At 37.0% G+C, this 15481-nt stretch overlaps 1 protein-coding gene across 1 annotated transcript in view; it reads left to right on the top strand.

Annotated features, from left to right (window-relative positions):
- Positions 1–14899, top strand: part of LOC109476572 (anoctamin-1-like) — a 68830-nt gene extending 53931 nt beyond the window's left edge. Inside the window, 18 exon segments of the mRNA XM_019777556.1 lie at positions 1–2; positions 5–33; positions 353–449; positions 736–796; positions 1089–1171; positions 1671–1736; positions 6997–7071; positions 7795–7941; positions 8877–9025; positions 9311–9368; positions 9689–9789; positions 10108–10265; positions 10690–10842; positions 11433–11485; positions 12230–12414; positions 13022–13127; positions 13846–14030; positions 14739–14899. The exon segment at positions 1–2 is cut by the window's left edge and continues 104 nt beyond it. Coding sequence (XP_019633115.1) covers positions 1–2; positions 5–33; positions 353–449; positions 736–796; positions 1089–1171; positions 1671–1736; positions 6997–7071; positions 7795–7941; positions 8877–9025; positions 9311–9368; positions 9689–9789; positions 10108–10265; positions 10690–10842; positions 11433–11485; positions 12230–12414; positions 13022–13127; positions 13846–14016 — 1694 coding nt within the window. The 3' untranslated portion in view covers positions 14017–14030; positions 14739–14899.
- Positions 14900–15481: the final 582 nt, after the last annotated feature.

Genomic DNA, 15481 nt, shown 5'->3' with positions numbered 1-15481 from the left:
GGTGTACTTCACTATGGACGACAATGTTCCAAGGTTAGTGTATTTTTGTTATACTATCTTTAACAAAAATACTCAAGATTCCTTTTCACAACATTTTTGATTGTAGAATTATGTTATTTGATGCAGTTATTTTGCAACGTAAGATACCTCAAAAGCAGGAAGAATTTTAGATGAAAAAACATGCATTTCCAGTCCACCCGTCTTTATTATTCTTTCAAATCTTTAAAAAGTGCTATAATCATTGCGATTGCCTAATAATATCATTATGGACCTCAAGCTGATAAAGACAATCTCAACGTCACTATACAAACTGTAACAAATTCGTAATGTTTTGTTTTTTATTCCCTCGTAGTGACGAAGTGTGTGAAGCATACAACATCACCATGTGTCCTCTCTGTGATCGCGAGTGCAAGTACTGGAGACTTTCAGACAGTTGTAAGTCCGCTAGAGTAAGTCAACCGTTATACATTTCACTGCACCAAAAATTGCCTTATGACCATTAGGACTTTTTCCCATTTTGCGCAGTTTAAGTCATGTTCTTTTAAGAATGAATTACAGAGAGAGATTTCATTTATTTGACTTTAAAATCATTGTACCTGATTCTGATTCCATTTCTCATATCTGTTTCATAGGCTCAACTTAAAAGAAATAGTTATAATATTATGTCTGTATTTAAGATGACGCAGATTATTACTGTGCATCACTTAGATTTGTCTCATTTTTCCTCTTCCACAGTTTAGTCACTTATTTGACAATGAAGTGACAGTGTTTTTCTCTATATTCATGTCACTATGGGGTAAGTCGGTTTGCATTTATTTGTTCTACAGAACTGATTATCGAACTGTGACTTGAAATATTTTTTGTCAAGAATTCTAGTCAATGAGAGCCTGGTACACATGTATGTGATTTTAAATGTCTGTCTTAGTAATATTATTTGAAGCATAAAATAAATCATACTTCGTTTGAAGATTTTAAATCTGAATGATCAACATGATGATGATATTTGTTGATTTAAGAAGCAGCAATTTTTATCGGATTTGTGTTCATGAACATCTTCAATTCCTGTTTTTGTTTCCATACATGTACAGCCACATGGTTTTTAGAGAACTGGAAACGGAAACAAATGGAGTTAAACTATGCATGGGACTTGTCAGGCTTTGAGGAAGAAGAGGTAATACTTTGACTTTTTGTGTAGTCTTACAGAGCTTGAATATGCCTATAAGGATGGAATAGATACATCCCATAAAAGAAAAACAAAGAAGTCTCACAAATATAATCTTCTCCATTTGAGATAGAGGTACTAGTAGTAGAAACACCCAGATGTCTGTGACCTGCTTTTGGGTTTTTAAAATGCCAGTGTCATGCCCAGATAAATAGCACCATTTGATGTTGACAAATACTTACTACATTGTATATTAAGCAATTATGAGCTGATTCATTGGCTTACTAGCTTACTTATTTGATTTGGGCTCCCATACTCACTGCCTCAATACTGTAAAACACTCCTTTCAATCATTGAATCACTACATACATACATAGTACATAGACATAGAACATGGTTGTACTACATGTATACATGTCTTAAAACCTGTAACAAAGTTAAGGGTCTTTCATCTGTTTCATGCGGAGCAAAGATATTGATTGTTGCTGTTTTTTTCTGGACGAAACAGGAACAACCCAGGCCTGAGTATGAAGCGAGGCTTGTGAAACACAGGATAGAGCAAGCAGACAAGACGGTGAGATGGTTTTATATTTCACAATCATGATAATCCAGAGATAGATTTGATGAATGTTTAACAAAGTCACGTTGGACATTTACAAAAATGGCTTACTAGAAGGGAGAAGGTTCCTTCCAAGGTGGCTTCTGAGCAAAGCCAATCATTTTTTTAGATGAACCTATTAATATATCTTGTTACTGCTCATTTGTTTGGTTTCCAATGCTAAATCAAAGCATCAAATTGAACTTCAAAATCATAAGAACAATGGCAGTATATATCTGAAAACCACTGACAATGTCAAGATTGTTTATGTTATTTCTGTACACAAATTAAATTGCTTACCAACAATCAGTGCTCTAATCCTTCTCCAGTTGGAATGACCAAAAGCCTACACACATGACCTGAAGAAAAGTGTGACATCAGCAAAGGGTCAAAAGTACCTTGCAGTCAATATTGGCCCTTTGCTGACCTCACACTTCCAGTCAGGTCATGTGACATAAGCTTTGGGTCATTTCAACTTGAGAAAGGTCTGAGAACTGATAACAACCTGGTTGGTAAGCACTTAATTTTGTGTACAAAAATAGCATATAAGATCTTAATAAAGTCATTCACAAACAGGGTTGAACTTTCATTCGAATATCATTAGCAGTGTTAGGGATATTTCGGCAAAAATCCTGATTCTCCTTTTTTGACTGTGCATATTTGTGTTTCATCAATGCTGAAATTCCTGTACATTCTGTACCATGTTTGTACATACCCTTGTTTTTGTACCCAAAACCACCATGTGTTTTCTTCCTTTTTAAACTTTGTTATCTTGTCGTTGTGATTTTGATTGATGTACAGTGTGTAAGCATGCCGTTTCATCCCTTGTACATATGCGTAAGTTTTCTCCATTTATTCTTGTCGTCATGTGTAGCCTGGGTGTCATATTATCCTGGTTAGTTTATGTCTGTTAGAAATGTTGCAATTTGGTTGTAGTGACATTTGGAGCAGACATCACCTAAGCAGAATGGCATCTAGGCTGTCAAGTGACCATTTGTGTACATGTGTGTTTCCTCAACATTTTCTTGCACACGAAAACTGTCAAAGAGGATTGTACACTACATGTATATTGCCATAGATCACCATTTCCATTTCTTCTAAATTGTACAAAATATAGCTCTATGGAATCAACTACTGTAACAGTCAAACCTATCTCTAGGCTAGTAACCACCTTTGCATAAGGACCACCTGGCCATTGTGACAGCATTTTAATGTCTATATATAGTGGCCACCAGTTTACTGTGACCATTTTCTCAAAGTCCCTTCAGTGGTCACTATAGACAGGTTTGACAAAACTAGACTGGTTTATATACCATCTAGTGCTATCATTGTCCCTGATTGAAAGTTTACTAATAGGCTTTCTTTACATACAATTTTTATTAGCAGAAAAAATTATAACATTTTTCTTATGTCATACATAGGTAATAGAATTTGTGATCAATGACAATTACATGATTGTAGGTCATCCTCTTTGAAAGCAATTCTAGAACCCAATGTTCCCTATATACATGTACATAAGACATATTACTGCAAGGTTGCAAGTGCATGTAGTTTTGACGCTACCGCAAGCAATATTGGAATGTCTGTACGGCTGGCACATTATTCATTTCATGGCTGGAATCCGAAGTTGCTGTTGAACTTGGGACTGTTGTTCAAGTTTTCGTGTGTAAAGAACACTTCCGAGGGAAAGTAACGCCGAAGGGCCGCACAGCTGTCAATTCCCCAATGACCCTTTTTCCTCTAATGCTTCTTTAACAAGTTCCCAGGCTGGCTTCCCCATTCCCTACCCCAAAAAACTAGCTATATTTTGCCTAGTAGGATGTCATTTCTAAAATTATGGATATGTGTACATGATTGTGTAACTATGTGCCTGTTGCAAATGCTGGAATATTCGGCGTTACTTTCCTTTGCATTTTGTTTCTTTTGCCTGGCTTTTAATGCATGTGTGTGTTAATCAGAAAATTTCTCCTCTCATAACAGCATGAACTTGTTATGCTAATTTGTGCTAATAATAAGTAAGCGGCTTTGCTATGGATAGCACGTAAACAATCTTCTAACTTTCCAGATTGCTCCTAAAGTAGCTTGTAAGTGGTATTTAATACTGTAAAGTGTAGACAATAAAATAATAAAAGCCATAAAAGGAATTTATAATCGTAATAATTCATTTTCAGGGTGTAGTATCTATGTCTGCATGTGTTTAAGGAATTAACCAACTTGTACTGGTAGATGTAGACTAACCGATTTCTTTTCCTCTGTCCTTGTTCTGGCCGTCGTGTTCGGCATGCGTTATACAGGGCCAGAGTAGTGCGTCAGGAAACGCCGAAGATTCAGGCATGGTATAGAACAGTGACCTTAACATTTTCTCCTCTGGATTCTCCCCAATTTCCTTTTGTGATTTCATTTTGACTTGTAGAAAATGTGCAATTCTCTTCAATTTCCTTTCCTGTGTGCATACATTTTGAGTTGTAGGCAAATTATGCCAGTGCCCTTTTGGTTATCTTGCTGGGAACCGACAGCGATATTAACATCTTTTTTCTTTTGGCTGCAATTTGATTTTAAATTGTATGAAAATTTACTACGAATTTATCAAACTTGCAGTTTCATTTTACACTATAGGAAAGTATGCAATTCTGTCCAATTCTTTATGCAACTTTGCAATTTTATTTTACATCATGTGAAAGATACGTGCTTTTTTGCAACTTTGAAATTTTTTATCGTAGGAAAATATCATGCCAGTTTTCTTTCCTGCAGTGTACTTCTGTTTTTAATTCTGGGAAAAGTGTGATTTTCTCTTTAGATTGTAGGAAACTTTCCAGAGCCCTTTTTGGTTGCCTTCTTAGGACACACATGCAGCACAAGTTTGCATAGATTAGGCTGAATTTGTAGTTCCTGTTAGAAGTCACCTTCTATGGAGGATAATCCAGCTGTCCAATGGTCGACTCCTATGGCCAAACAATTACCAGTTTGATCGTCTTCTGTCCGAAGTCTGGTCAAAAAAAGAAGAAACACTCTGTGGCCTCTTTTAAATCGGTGTTACTTTCTTCTCAATAAATCGGTTTGTGTCAAATGCTGTGTTTTCGTCATTTACTTTTTCATCCATCTTTTTTTTCCACTTCCTTTTCACATTTCTTTACAGAAGACAGAGAAAAAACTTTATGTCAGTTCTATTTTGTACACCGTGTCTTTGTCAAAGTCAATCTTTAAGGACCACTTCGAGATTGTTGAACTGGTAATGAGGCCGTCGTTACCCTTCAGGCCATACAAATTCAATTTGTTGGTTCTCATGCATAAACGAAATAAATACTATATCCTGGAAGATCAACTGTAAATTAAAACAGTATGTACTTTGGTACACAATTACAGTAGGTGAATACAAGGATAGCAGTATTCACGTTTTTCTCTCAGCTCCTCTGTTTTTGTTTTCTCTTACTAAGATTTCTATATTTAATGTATGAGAACCAACAAAAAAGGTTAGTATGGCCTTACTCCTGCTCTCTATCTGTGCTGTTGCTTCTTGCGGCTTGTTGACTCTGCAATATTACTTGCCTGACAAAGTGCTCGGGCCAGACACTGGCCTTCTTGCAATGCTTCACCCATAGGAAAACGAATGCTTGCTACTAAAAGACCTGATATTCTACATGCACCGAGTCCAAATCAGCCTGACTTTAAAACTCAGATTAGGCCATGTCCGATGACTGCTACAAATCGCTTCCTATTTCACCTTCTAATTCCACGTGGGCAGGTGCCAGCTTTCTTTAGAAGGTAGTTTTCAACTGAAACTTGTGACAGTTCAGAAACAAAATGAACTGAACGGTGGACCAACACATGTGCTAAAGGGGTCATTTAGTTTTCAGACGGGTCACTTAGTTTTCAAACTGCCACAATTCATAACAGCCTCCAAAAAAGCTGACACTATCCCATGTGGAATTGGTGGGTTTTCTTTGCTAGATGTGGAGGTTTACAAAAACTAGGAAGCAATTTCAAATTGTCAAATCATGGCTGATTCGATCATGGCTGATTCAAATCTGTGTTTCAAAGAAGTTGATTGGGTGGGTGGGTGAAATTAGAACTGGGAATGTTTCAGAAGTTTTATGAGCTCGTAAGGAATCCTCTGCATAACGATTATCATAAAAAGTGCAAGATGTACAGTAAGAATCATAATAATAATGACCTTTGCTTGAATATTTACCAAAGGAGGCTTGCTGACTATGAATGTCAAAATTAAATATCATGAGGATATTTAAAGATATAACATCTTTAGCTAACATTGCTAGCATATCTGGGTTTGAGCTTGTCATAAAGATCTCATGCAAGTTGTTGCATCCAGTAATTAATATGCACTGAGACAGCTGTTTATGCCTGGTGCACTCTTCTTGCAGATGTTAAACTTTCTTAATAACCAATGTGTTCTTCTTGTGATGCATAAATCAGAAACTGTTATGAATACAATTTGTGATAAGATGTTGTATAAGGCATTTACATTTTACATAATTTATGTTGTATACAACGCATGTTCAAAGCAGTGGCTGTTTCCCCTTTTCCTTAATTTGTAATAATCGACCCTCAAAAGTTAGGGCCATTGGTCTTTCGAAGGCTGTTTGAAAGAAAAAAAGAATTAAACATTTGCCCCCAATGATAATTTTGTTCAGTTTAAGATCAATTTTTACTGTGAGACCCAAAAAAATATTGCCTTTCACAAAGATGTTGCCCCCCAAAATTTGAATTTTGTCTTATTTCAAATTTCATCTCAAATTTTAGAAAATTGCTTTGACTTCCATGTACTGTCATTATCAAGTCTTAGAGTTGTTGTTGTGCTTTTTCAAAGATTTAGCATGAATAATTGTCAGTTTCATAATTATTCAGACATTGCTCTTGTAAGAAGCTGGAGGTATAAAACTTTGCTTCTGCATAACTCAGTCAAGTAAGGCAATTGCAGCTTTAATATGGACTGTTGGTTTTGGAATGCTTAATAATACAGTGAATAAAAAAACATCTCTTAAATATAGCATGTCCAGCCCAAAACTTTAAAGAAGTTGTGCTATTCATGATTTTACATAACAAATTAGAAATCACATAAATAGACCAAGACAAGTATATGTGGATATTACAAAGCTAGGCCTTCTATATTCTAGTAAAGTGATGCTGTATAGCATAAAAGCATGTGATCAGATCACTATATATAGTCAGAATGAAGGTTATGTTTCTTGTAGTGTTGATGCTTATTTTTGCTGCACAGGGTGAAGAAGTGAAGTTACCGAAGAGACAGACACTGTTTGCTGTTGGTGTGTCTTCTGTTACCATCTTAACCATGGTAAGTACAGCCATGTAGATCCCCTATTTAGGGACAGCCACACCCCAAACACATTAAAACAATACATTTTTAACTTAGTATAGCGCATCATTGTACTAAAGTTTTATGAATGAAAAATTCACCCCTGTTTGATGTTCTTTTTAATGAGGAGTTGCACATGTATAAAAATGTAAAGAAAAATTTTTAAAGGAAAAACATGACTTAAGTTTCAGGAAAATGATGACAGAGTTAGAAGGATGATTTTAGAATACTGGTTCATTAAAAAAGCTCTGATCTCTGGATCTGTTCTTGACAGAACTTTTAATAAGACTGGAAGAAAAAATAAGATGTGTATTTACTTCCAAGCATACATATCAAAAAGAGCAAAGCTAGCAACCAGAATCCTTTGCATTATAAGTAGACAAACTATGTAATTATGTTTCCAAATGTTTCAAAAAGAGAGAAGAAAGGGCAACTAACAGTAGATGATAGGTAGAATATAGTATTGTTGTATTGTATAGATTCCTAGCACTTTACATTAGAATATAGTGTACCAGTATGAAATACTCATGTTTTACATACTGGATATCCTCTTGTGCATTTAGCCCATCTGGGAGCAAGAACATACAATAAAGATTCATATCATATCATTAAAAGGCAGCATTTATAAAGCATGTTGTGAGTGAGTGTGAGTGTGTTGGCTATAATACATCATAATTATTGACACCATATTTCTTTTCCCAGTTCACCGTGACATTAGCAGCAGTCTTTGCTGTCATCATGTACCGACTGTCGGTGGCCTCAGCGCTGGCCATCTATCCTAACTCTGGGCAGATCGTATCAGGAACCGCCGTGACACTCAATCTTATTGTCATCCTCATTCTGGATGAGGTGAGCTAGCTTGGGGAATGCTATGCTTCAGTGTCAGACTCTTTGAATAAATAGAATGTTTTTGTGAATTAATTGTTTTACCATACAATATTTCTCAATGATCCTGTCGAATGCAGTCTCATACCAAAGTCAATATCATGCATTCTCATAAGTTAACATTACTCCAACATAACTAGACATCACAATACCAGGAATTGGAGTCAGAAAATGAGGACTTTTGATAAACTTTTCTAGGACCTTTGACCTAACTTCCCGTCAGTGTCCCTGAAGTGACTAGCATATGCATGGGAAAACAAATAAAGAAACTCAAGAACATAACCTGAATACGTGGAGGTAATATTGATTTTTACCAGGATGTGAGACTTTGTGTCTTCATTTCGTTTCGCATTTCTTAAGGCATGGTGTCTCCCCTCTATTGGCGGACCACATCGGAACCAACTTAAATTTGTACACACCGGAACAACCAGTAGGCAAATCTATGCTACATTTTAAGCCAGACTTCTGTCAATCACCCAAGAGAAAACCCGCTAACAGGGAAGAATAGCAGTTAGGAAATGATTACAATGTTCAACCAGTGTGGCATCCGTGTGGTGTAGTGGTAGAGCATCCGACTGTCAAGCAAGGAGACCCAGGTTCAATCCCCAGGGTTGGACACAGACATGTCTGGACATGCATCCTTGGAAAAGGCACTTAACACGTATTTCTTCCCCCCTCAGTTAGAGGGATCCTGGGCCCTACTAGGGTTTGGGTTGGCCTTAGGAAGGGCATCCCGTCATTAAAAAAATCTTGCAAAAAAGACTTGATGCAAGCACATCTAAATGAAGTGATGATAAACTGGAAAGAGAGAACCCCAACATTTGCTTGAAGATTAGATTCTCCCTGTATAATGGCAAAGAGTACAATTCATCAAAATCATGCCAATGCCCTATCCACAGATCTATGGCAGTGTGGCGGCTTTCCTGACCAACCTGGAGTGTCCGAGGACTGAAACAGAATATGAAGACAAACTCATCTTTAAACTCTTCCTCCTCAAGTTCGTCAACTCGTATTCTTCCATTTTCTACGTGGCCTTCTTCAAGGGCAGGTGGGTAACACTTCTACTCATTTCTGTGTTTTTCGTAAATTGTGTTAAATTTTAAGCACAGTTTGTTAAAGTTTGTTATCAGCATTATAGACACAAGTGGATTGTCTACCCGTTTCTGTGTTATTTTTGTATCTTACCCATCGTAAATTGTGGCAAATTTCAAGCACAGAAAGTTCCTTGAAAGCATAATAGGCATGAATGGATCCTTCCTAATACCTGACTTTGACCTTATTCTTGTTTAAAATATCAACTTGATAAATATTCTACTATGTCTTTTGTCCTAAGGTTTATGGGCCGCCCTGGACAATACATCTATGCAGCACCTGGCCTACGCATGGAAGAGGTACTTATACATGTACATGTAGTAATAGATGGTGGTTTTGTCCTTGGTGCTGATTTCTTAATGATTACAACAAACTTCACTGGAAGGAGTCAGTAACAGTACAGTAACTTGTACAGATCAACCTAAATGTTGAAATTAAAACACTTATTTATTATGCTATTAGTTATGAACATTTAGTGACCAACAACTATTTTGTGTTTTTGAAAAATTCTGACCCTCTTGCTATAACTTTAAAAATGGAATAACCCATGCAAATGTCTTTTCCCGAATGTAGATTATGCAGATGTATGTTAAACTATGCAAATGTATGTTGACTGCAGTGTGGGCCAGGAGGATGCCTTTATGAACTGTGTATTCAGCTGTCCATTATCATGGCTGGCAAACAGCTCATTCAAAACAATGTTATGGAGATCGGGATGCCGTAAGTATAAGAGTTTTCCAATCAAACATTTGTAAAAGTGGTTAGTGGTTTGTCTTTCTAAATAGCTTCCATTGCATGTTGGGTGGGTTGTGATGTGTTGACAGTTGATTGATAGAGGTGATCCAGCACATGTACACATCCAGGTTCAGATAAGTGGTAAGGGAAGTGGTGTAATACCTGATTGAATTACATCATACAAACAAGATCTGAGAACTGGAAGGTCACAAAAACCCATAATGCATCCTTCTCCTTGTCTCCATTTTTTTCTGTATAACTTATGAACAGACTGAAATGATGCTTACCATGCTATCCGTGCAGAAAACTCAAGAAGTTCCTGCGAGAATGCACCTGTTTTGGCCTGTGCAAGGAGCGTGCGGAGAGAGCCGAGGACAAGGCCGGCCCGCGGGACACCCGCTGGGAGGAGGACCTCGTCTTGGAACCCTTCAGTGGATTGTCACCAGAGTACCTGGAAATGAGTATGTATAACAGCAAATTCAAGAAGTACCAGATTTTTTAAAACTCTGACAGTGTGTATACAGGTTTTGTTTTTGGTGTGTCTGTGTTTCTGTAGTTATTTTCACATGATAGGCATGTCAGAGACACTAGCAAGAATTTAGTTCAAAGGTCCCAGAAAAGGTTATCTCATTTCCTGTCTAATTTCCTGCTATGTGCATGTCTGTTCCTTTTTGGGAGCCAGCTACTGAACAACATTACATGGTGGTATGGATGGGTCAGTTAAGAAAGTATAGAAATGGAAGATCAACTCGTATTAAAAAGATTGGTACCAAAGGTTATGGACTACTGCAAGAAATATTCTCCTCCACTTTCCAATGAAAATTTGTATCAAACGTCTTGCATACAATACACAACTGCTCTCTAATGTTACAACTTGTTTTCCAGTCATCCAGTTTGGTTTCGTGACGATTTTCGTGGCCTCCTTCCCGCTGGCACCGCTGCTGGCCCTCGTCAACAACGTTCTAGAGATTAGACTCGATGCACGAAAATTTGTACAGGAGCTTCGCAGGCCCATGGCCGAACGGGCAAAGGACATAGGTACATTTTAAAGTATGGTGCATACGTGTTTGTGGATAGTTTAAAATGTACCGCTGCCCCTTGTACCCACGGTAATGCTATGCTGTGTTTTTCGTTTTTGTTTTTGCTGAATTAAAACCAGGGGTGGATACCGGTTTGTTGCAAGTTTGTGCTTGATATCTTAAATACTTGTAAGATAAAGGTCACATATGATATTGGTAATAGAAACCATACAGTTCTTATACTACATGTACATAACCCATTCATTAATCCAATTATGAATATGAATGTTTGATTTGTAAATTTATAATTACTGGAGGGAAATGAGTGTAATGATATATTCCCAAGTTTGAAATTATGGTATTATTACATAATCCATTAATATTTTGCAAGTTATTATTGCAATGATTTATAATTAATAACAGAATGAAGGATTTTCTTGTATGATTTCAAAGTTTGTGATTTGTAATAATGACTGTGATGAAAATTAACATTTGTAATATATTTGGTGATGACTTTGTTTTATTTGAATGATCAATTCACACATCTCAAAAAAAGTGAGCTGCCAGTGTTTGGGTTTCTATGTTGTGTATTTCTCCATCTTTCCACAGGCATCTGGTACAACATTTTGAAGGGAATCACCAAGATTTCCGTCATTGTGAATGTAAGTTTCATAACTGTACTTTCTTCTTTAGCATTTTGTGGGAGATGAAATTATGTTTAAGTTTATCTGATAGCTTATGTTGCTCAGTAAAGTCTAAGCATTAAATTGCAACTGAACAGTCGGTACCTCCCGGCAATCTCAATTAGCAATAGATGATGGTTTTGTCCTTGGTGCTGATTTCCTACCGATTACAACAAAAATTGAAGAACCTGGTAACAGTAACTTGAACAGATCAACTTGGATGTTTGAATTAAAACAGCTATTTATTTTGTTATTACTTATGATCTTTAACCTCCTCCATGCTGCCTAAAACAAGTATCAATGGACCTATACCATTATTACGTCACAGTTTGTTTACCGCAATGAATGCCGGTCAATCGACGTTTATATTGTACAGGGATGTGTAGCGCGGTGTGTGTTTGTGCTAGCGTTAGCCTAATATAAGGCTTTTAATACAGTACTACTTTCGTCTAATGTCACAACTAAATCACCCATGCGGCATGTAATGCTGTTTCAACACAACTAGATAGATGCAGCAAAAATCAGACATACCTTACTTTGAAAACTTTGAAATGATCTTTATTCTTTTACTGACCGTTCTAGAATGTTCTTTAGAACAGGTAAACAAACTGTGACGTAATAATGGTATAGGTCCATTGGTAGCTAAATTGCAACTAATAGTCTTTACCTCCCGGAAACCTCTGAGTCAGTGTTCTAAAGGTGAGAACCCGTCCCATTCCCCAGGCCTTTGTGATTGCCATTACATCAAACTTCATCCCGAGGACGGTGTACCAGTACATGTACAGTCCTGACGGGACGCTCCACGGCTTCATCGACTGGTCACTCTCCACCTTCAACGTGTCGGATTTCGAGCCGGGGAGCGAACCCAGGGACAACAGATCTCTGGGAGAAGTAGTCCAATTTTGCAGGTGAAAAATACAAGCATTTTATGAACCTTCCTAGCTGTTTATTCAAGTTATTTACTCACAAAGAAATGTATGTTATGGAGGTCAAACTGAGCATGTGAACTTGTAACAGTTCTCGTCTAGACTATGTTTAATTCATGTCCGTAGTTCTTTTTTGTTGTAAAATTATGTCTCAGACAATTTTCATGCATTATCCACAATGCAGCATGCTGCTTATACGTATTTGATACCCTGAAACCATTTACAGTTACCAATTTATCTGAATGTTGTATGAGACCTGACGTACAAATGTAGTTTACAAAGCCTGACAGCGTGATCTTGATTGTGAGTGGAGTACATGATGCTTTGGCCTGCTCTGTGTGTGTGTGTGTGTGTGTGTGTGTGTGTGTGTGTGTGTGTGTGTGTGTGTGTGTGTGTGTGCGTGTGTGTGCGTGTGTGTTCATACGCTTCTGTAGCAATGTAGCTCTAGGGATGTCAAGTCTCAGACATCTGACTGCCTTGTTTCTGTAGCAACATCAAAAATAGTTTTGTGTCATGAGCGCCTAAACTATTTGTAGTTGATGACAGTAATGAGAGGCTGACATCCTTTTTTTTGTTGAAACATCACCAGATATCGAGACTTCAGGGATGCCCCTTGGGAGGATGAGCCATACAAGTACAACCTGGCATACTGGCACATCTTTGCCGCTAGATTAGGCTTTGTTATATGTTTCCAGGTGAGATTCCAGCACTCAAACTTTTGTCATAAAGTAATAACAGGATAGAGAGAGATGATACAGCCCAAACTGTCTGTATTACCTACACAGGGAACTATAGCAAAGACTTAGCCACTATAGACATTATTCTTATGCTACCAAAAAGTGGTAGCATACAATGGCCAGGTGGTCCTATATGAAGATTTGATCACTAGTGAAGAGGTGATCACTAGTACTTTATCAATGGTCAGGTGGTCCCTATGTAGAGATGGTCACTAGTACAGGTTTGACATAGCCTGGGTACCATCCGGATTTTCGCTACGCAACACTCAAAAAAATTATGATTTTTTCGAGCGTTGCGTAGCGAAAATCCGGATGGTACCCAGGCTAGGTTTGACAGTCACTGTATATATCAATGGCTTAGTGGCCTTGATGCAGAGTAACAACGATATAGGTACTGGTTTGACTGTACTGAATATAAAAATGCCATTTTATTGTCCTTAGTCTGTGACATTGTACATGATTTTATAACATATCATGTAGTATATTCATTGTGTATCACCTCTATCACTTTAATTTTCATCAATTTTGTAACCTTTTAAATTATCATTTTCTTACAATAATTTATATATTCATAGTAATCATACTACATCAGTCATATATTATGTATTACATTGTTTCTAGACATTGTTTTCTTTCTGATGATTTCCTTTCTTTGTTCGTTGCTGTGTCGTTTCAGAATTTTATCATTTTCTTGAGAGACTTCATAGGCTACATTATTCCTGATGTGCCTAAAGAACTTGACGACCAGATTAAGAAAGAAAATAAGATCATGATGGACGCTCTTATCCACGAAGAAAATGTGCGACAAGGAGACGCCGAGGCGGAACCAGAAAAAGAGCCGCTCTAGATTGTTGTAGAAAGGTCCTTTAAGTTTATGATTTTTGTGTGTTGCAAGAATACTTTCTTCAACAGATTCTAGTATAGTGCATGCATATAAACTTGAACATGAACATAAACTTGAATCGGTGTCGTATAAGCCCACATGGGCTGGGCTCGGGAAAGCGCAGGACACGAAAATAAAGTCTCATTCATTCATTCATTCATTCATTCATTGTAGCACACCTACATCTAAAAATGCTATTGCGATGCAAGTCGACTATACCAACTTGACTATTTTGCGTAAATTTTCATGTGAACATTTGGCCAGCATACATTTTCTGTCATATGTTACATACATAATATATTATCTGTACATGTGTGTACAACTACATTTAATATTTGTAATATTGTATATATTCGTATCATATTTCACAGGTTGAGAATGTGGTCCTATACATTATATCCATTTCAACACTTATGAACATTCCATCCATTCTAGTTCAGTAAAAATCTTATATGCAACAACACTTTCTCACCAAGGTTTCAGATTGAACAAAAAATGGATCTAGAATAATTTTATTGTATAGTAGTAATACATGTATTCATCACTACTGCTGTTGTAGTAGATATTATACATTTGTACATGTATTACTAGTATTCAAAGACTTACAGAGTCTAGATACAAATAAATCTAAAAGCTATTGCCTCAGTATCTAATGTTCTTAACACTTACTTTTTGTTCTTTTCCAGAATGTTGTGATTTTTCTTAAAGACTTTATAGCCTGGCTTATTCCGGACGAAGTCAAAGAAATCAAAGAACGTCAGAGAAGAGAAAAACGGATCATCATGGAGATGTTACTGGAAGAGGAGAGACGGATGCGACAACATTACTACGCAACCGACCACCACCATTCTAACGGAAAAATCAGCCAGAACGGATTTTTAGAGAACCACATGGCGAGTGAGTTTGCTAGCGCGGAGGAATTTGATGCCAGTAGTATAGAAACGCAGGTATGAAAGAAATGCACAATTAAAAAAGGACTCCTGTACAGCACAATTTGTTGGCTTAAAAAAACATGACGTCTATGTTGTCAAATACTGCTAAGGAGAGTTGGAAAACGTTTAGTAGAATCGAAAATAATGTCTGCTTCTTAACATACTTAACTGCAGAAAAAGAATATGTCCAATGCACATTAGTTTAGATACAGGGAAGAGTGCATGTATCAAACAAAGCAGCATCTTGCTATAATCTATCAGGTTTGTACCCTAGACCCTAGCTTGAGCTTCAGAAGTTTATTGTAAAAAGGATAAATATTAGAGACTGTGAGCATCATAGCAACTAACCTCAGGAAAACATTTTCACTTCATTGCCCTCTTTTGTCTGTCAAATACATGTATAGCAAGGTAGATACACAGTAATAATGTCAGCAACAGAAAGTACAACATGTATAAGCCAGTTCATGGTTTGAACTGCATATGCACAAGGTCAAAGG

The sequence above is a fragment of the Branchiostoma belcheri genome, unplaced genomic scaffold, assembly GCF_001625305.1.
Source record: "Branchiostoma belcheri isolate BF01 breed outbred unplaced genomic scaffold, Haploidv18h27 scaffold38, whole genome shotgun sequence".
NCBI lineage: Eukaryota > Metazoa > Chordata > Leptocardii > Amphioxiformes > Branchiostomatidae > Branchiostoma > Branchiostoma belcheri.
This window is presented reverse-complemented; position numbering and strand designations above follow the sequence as displayed.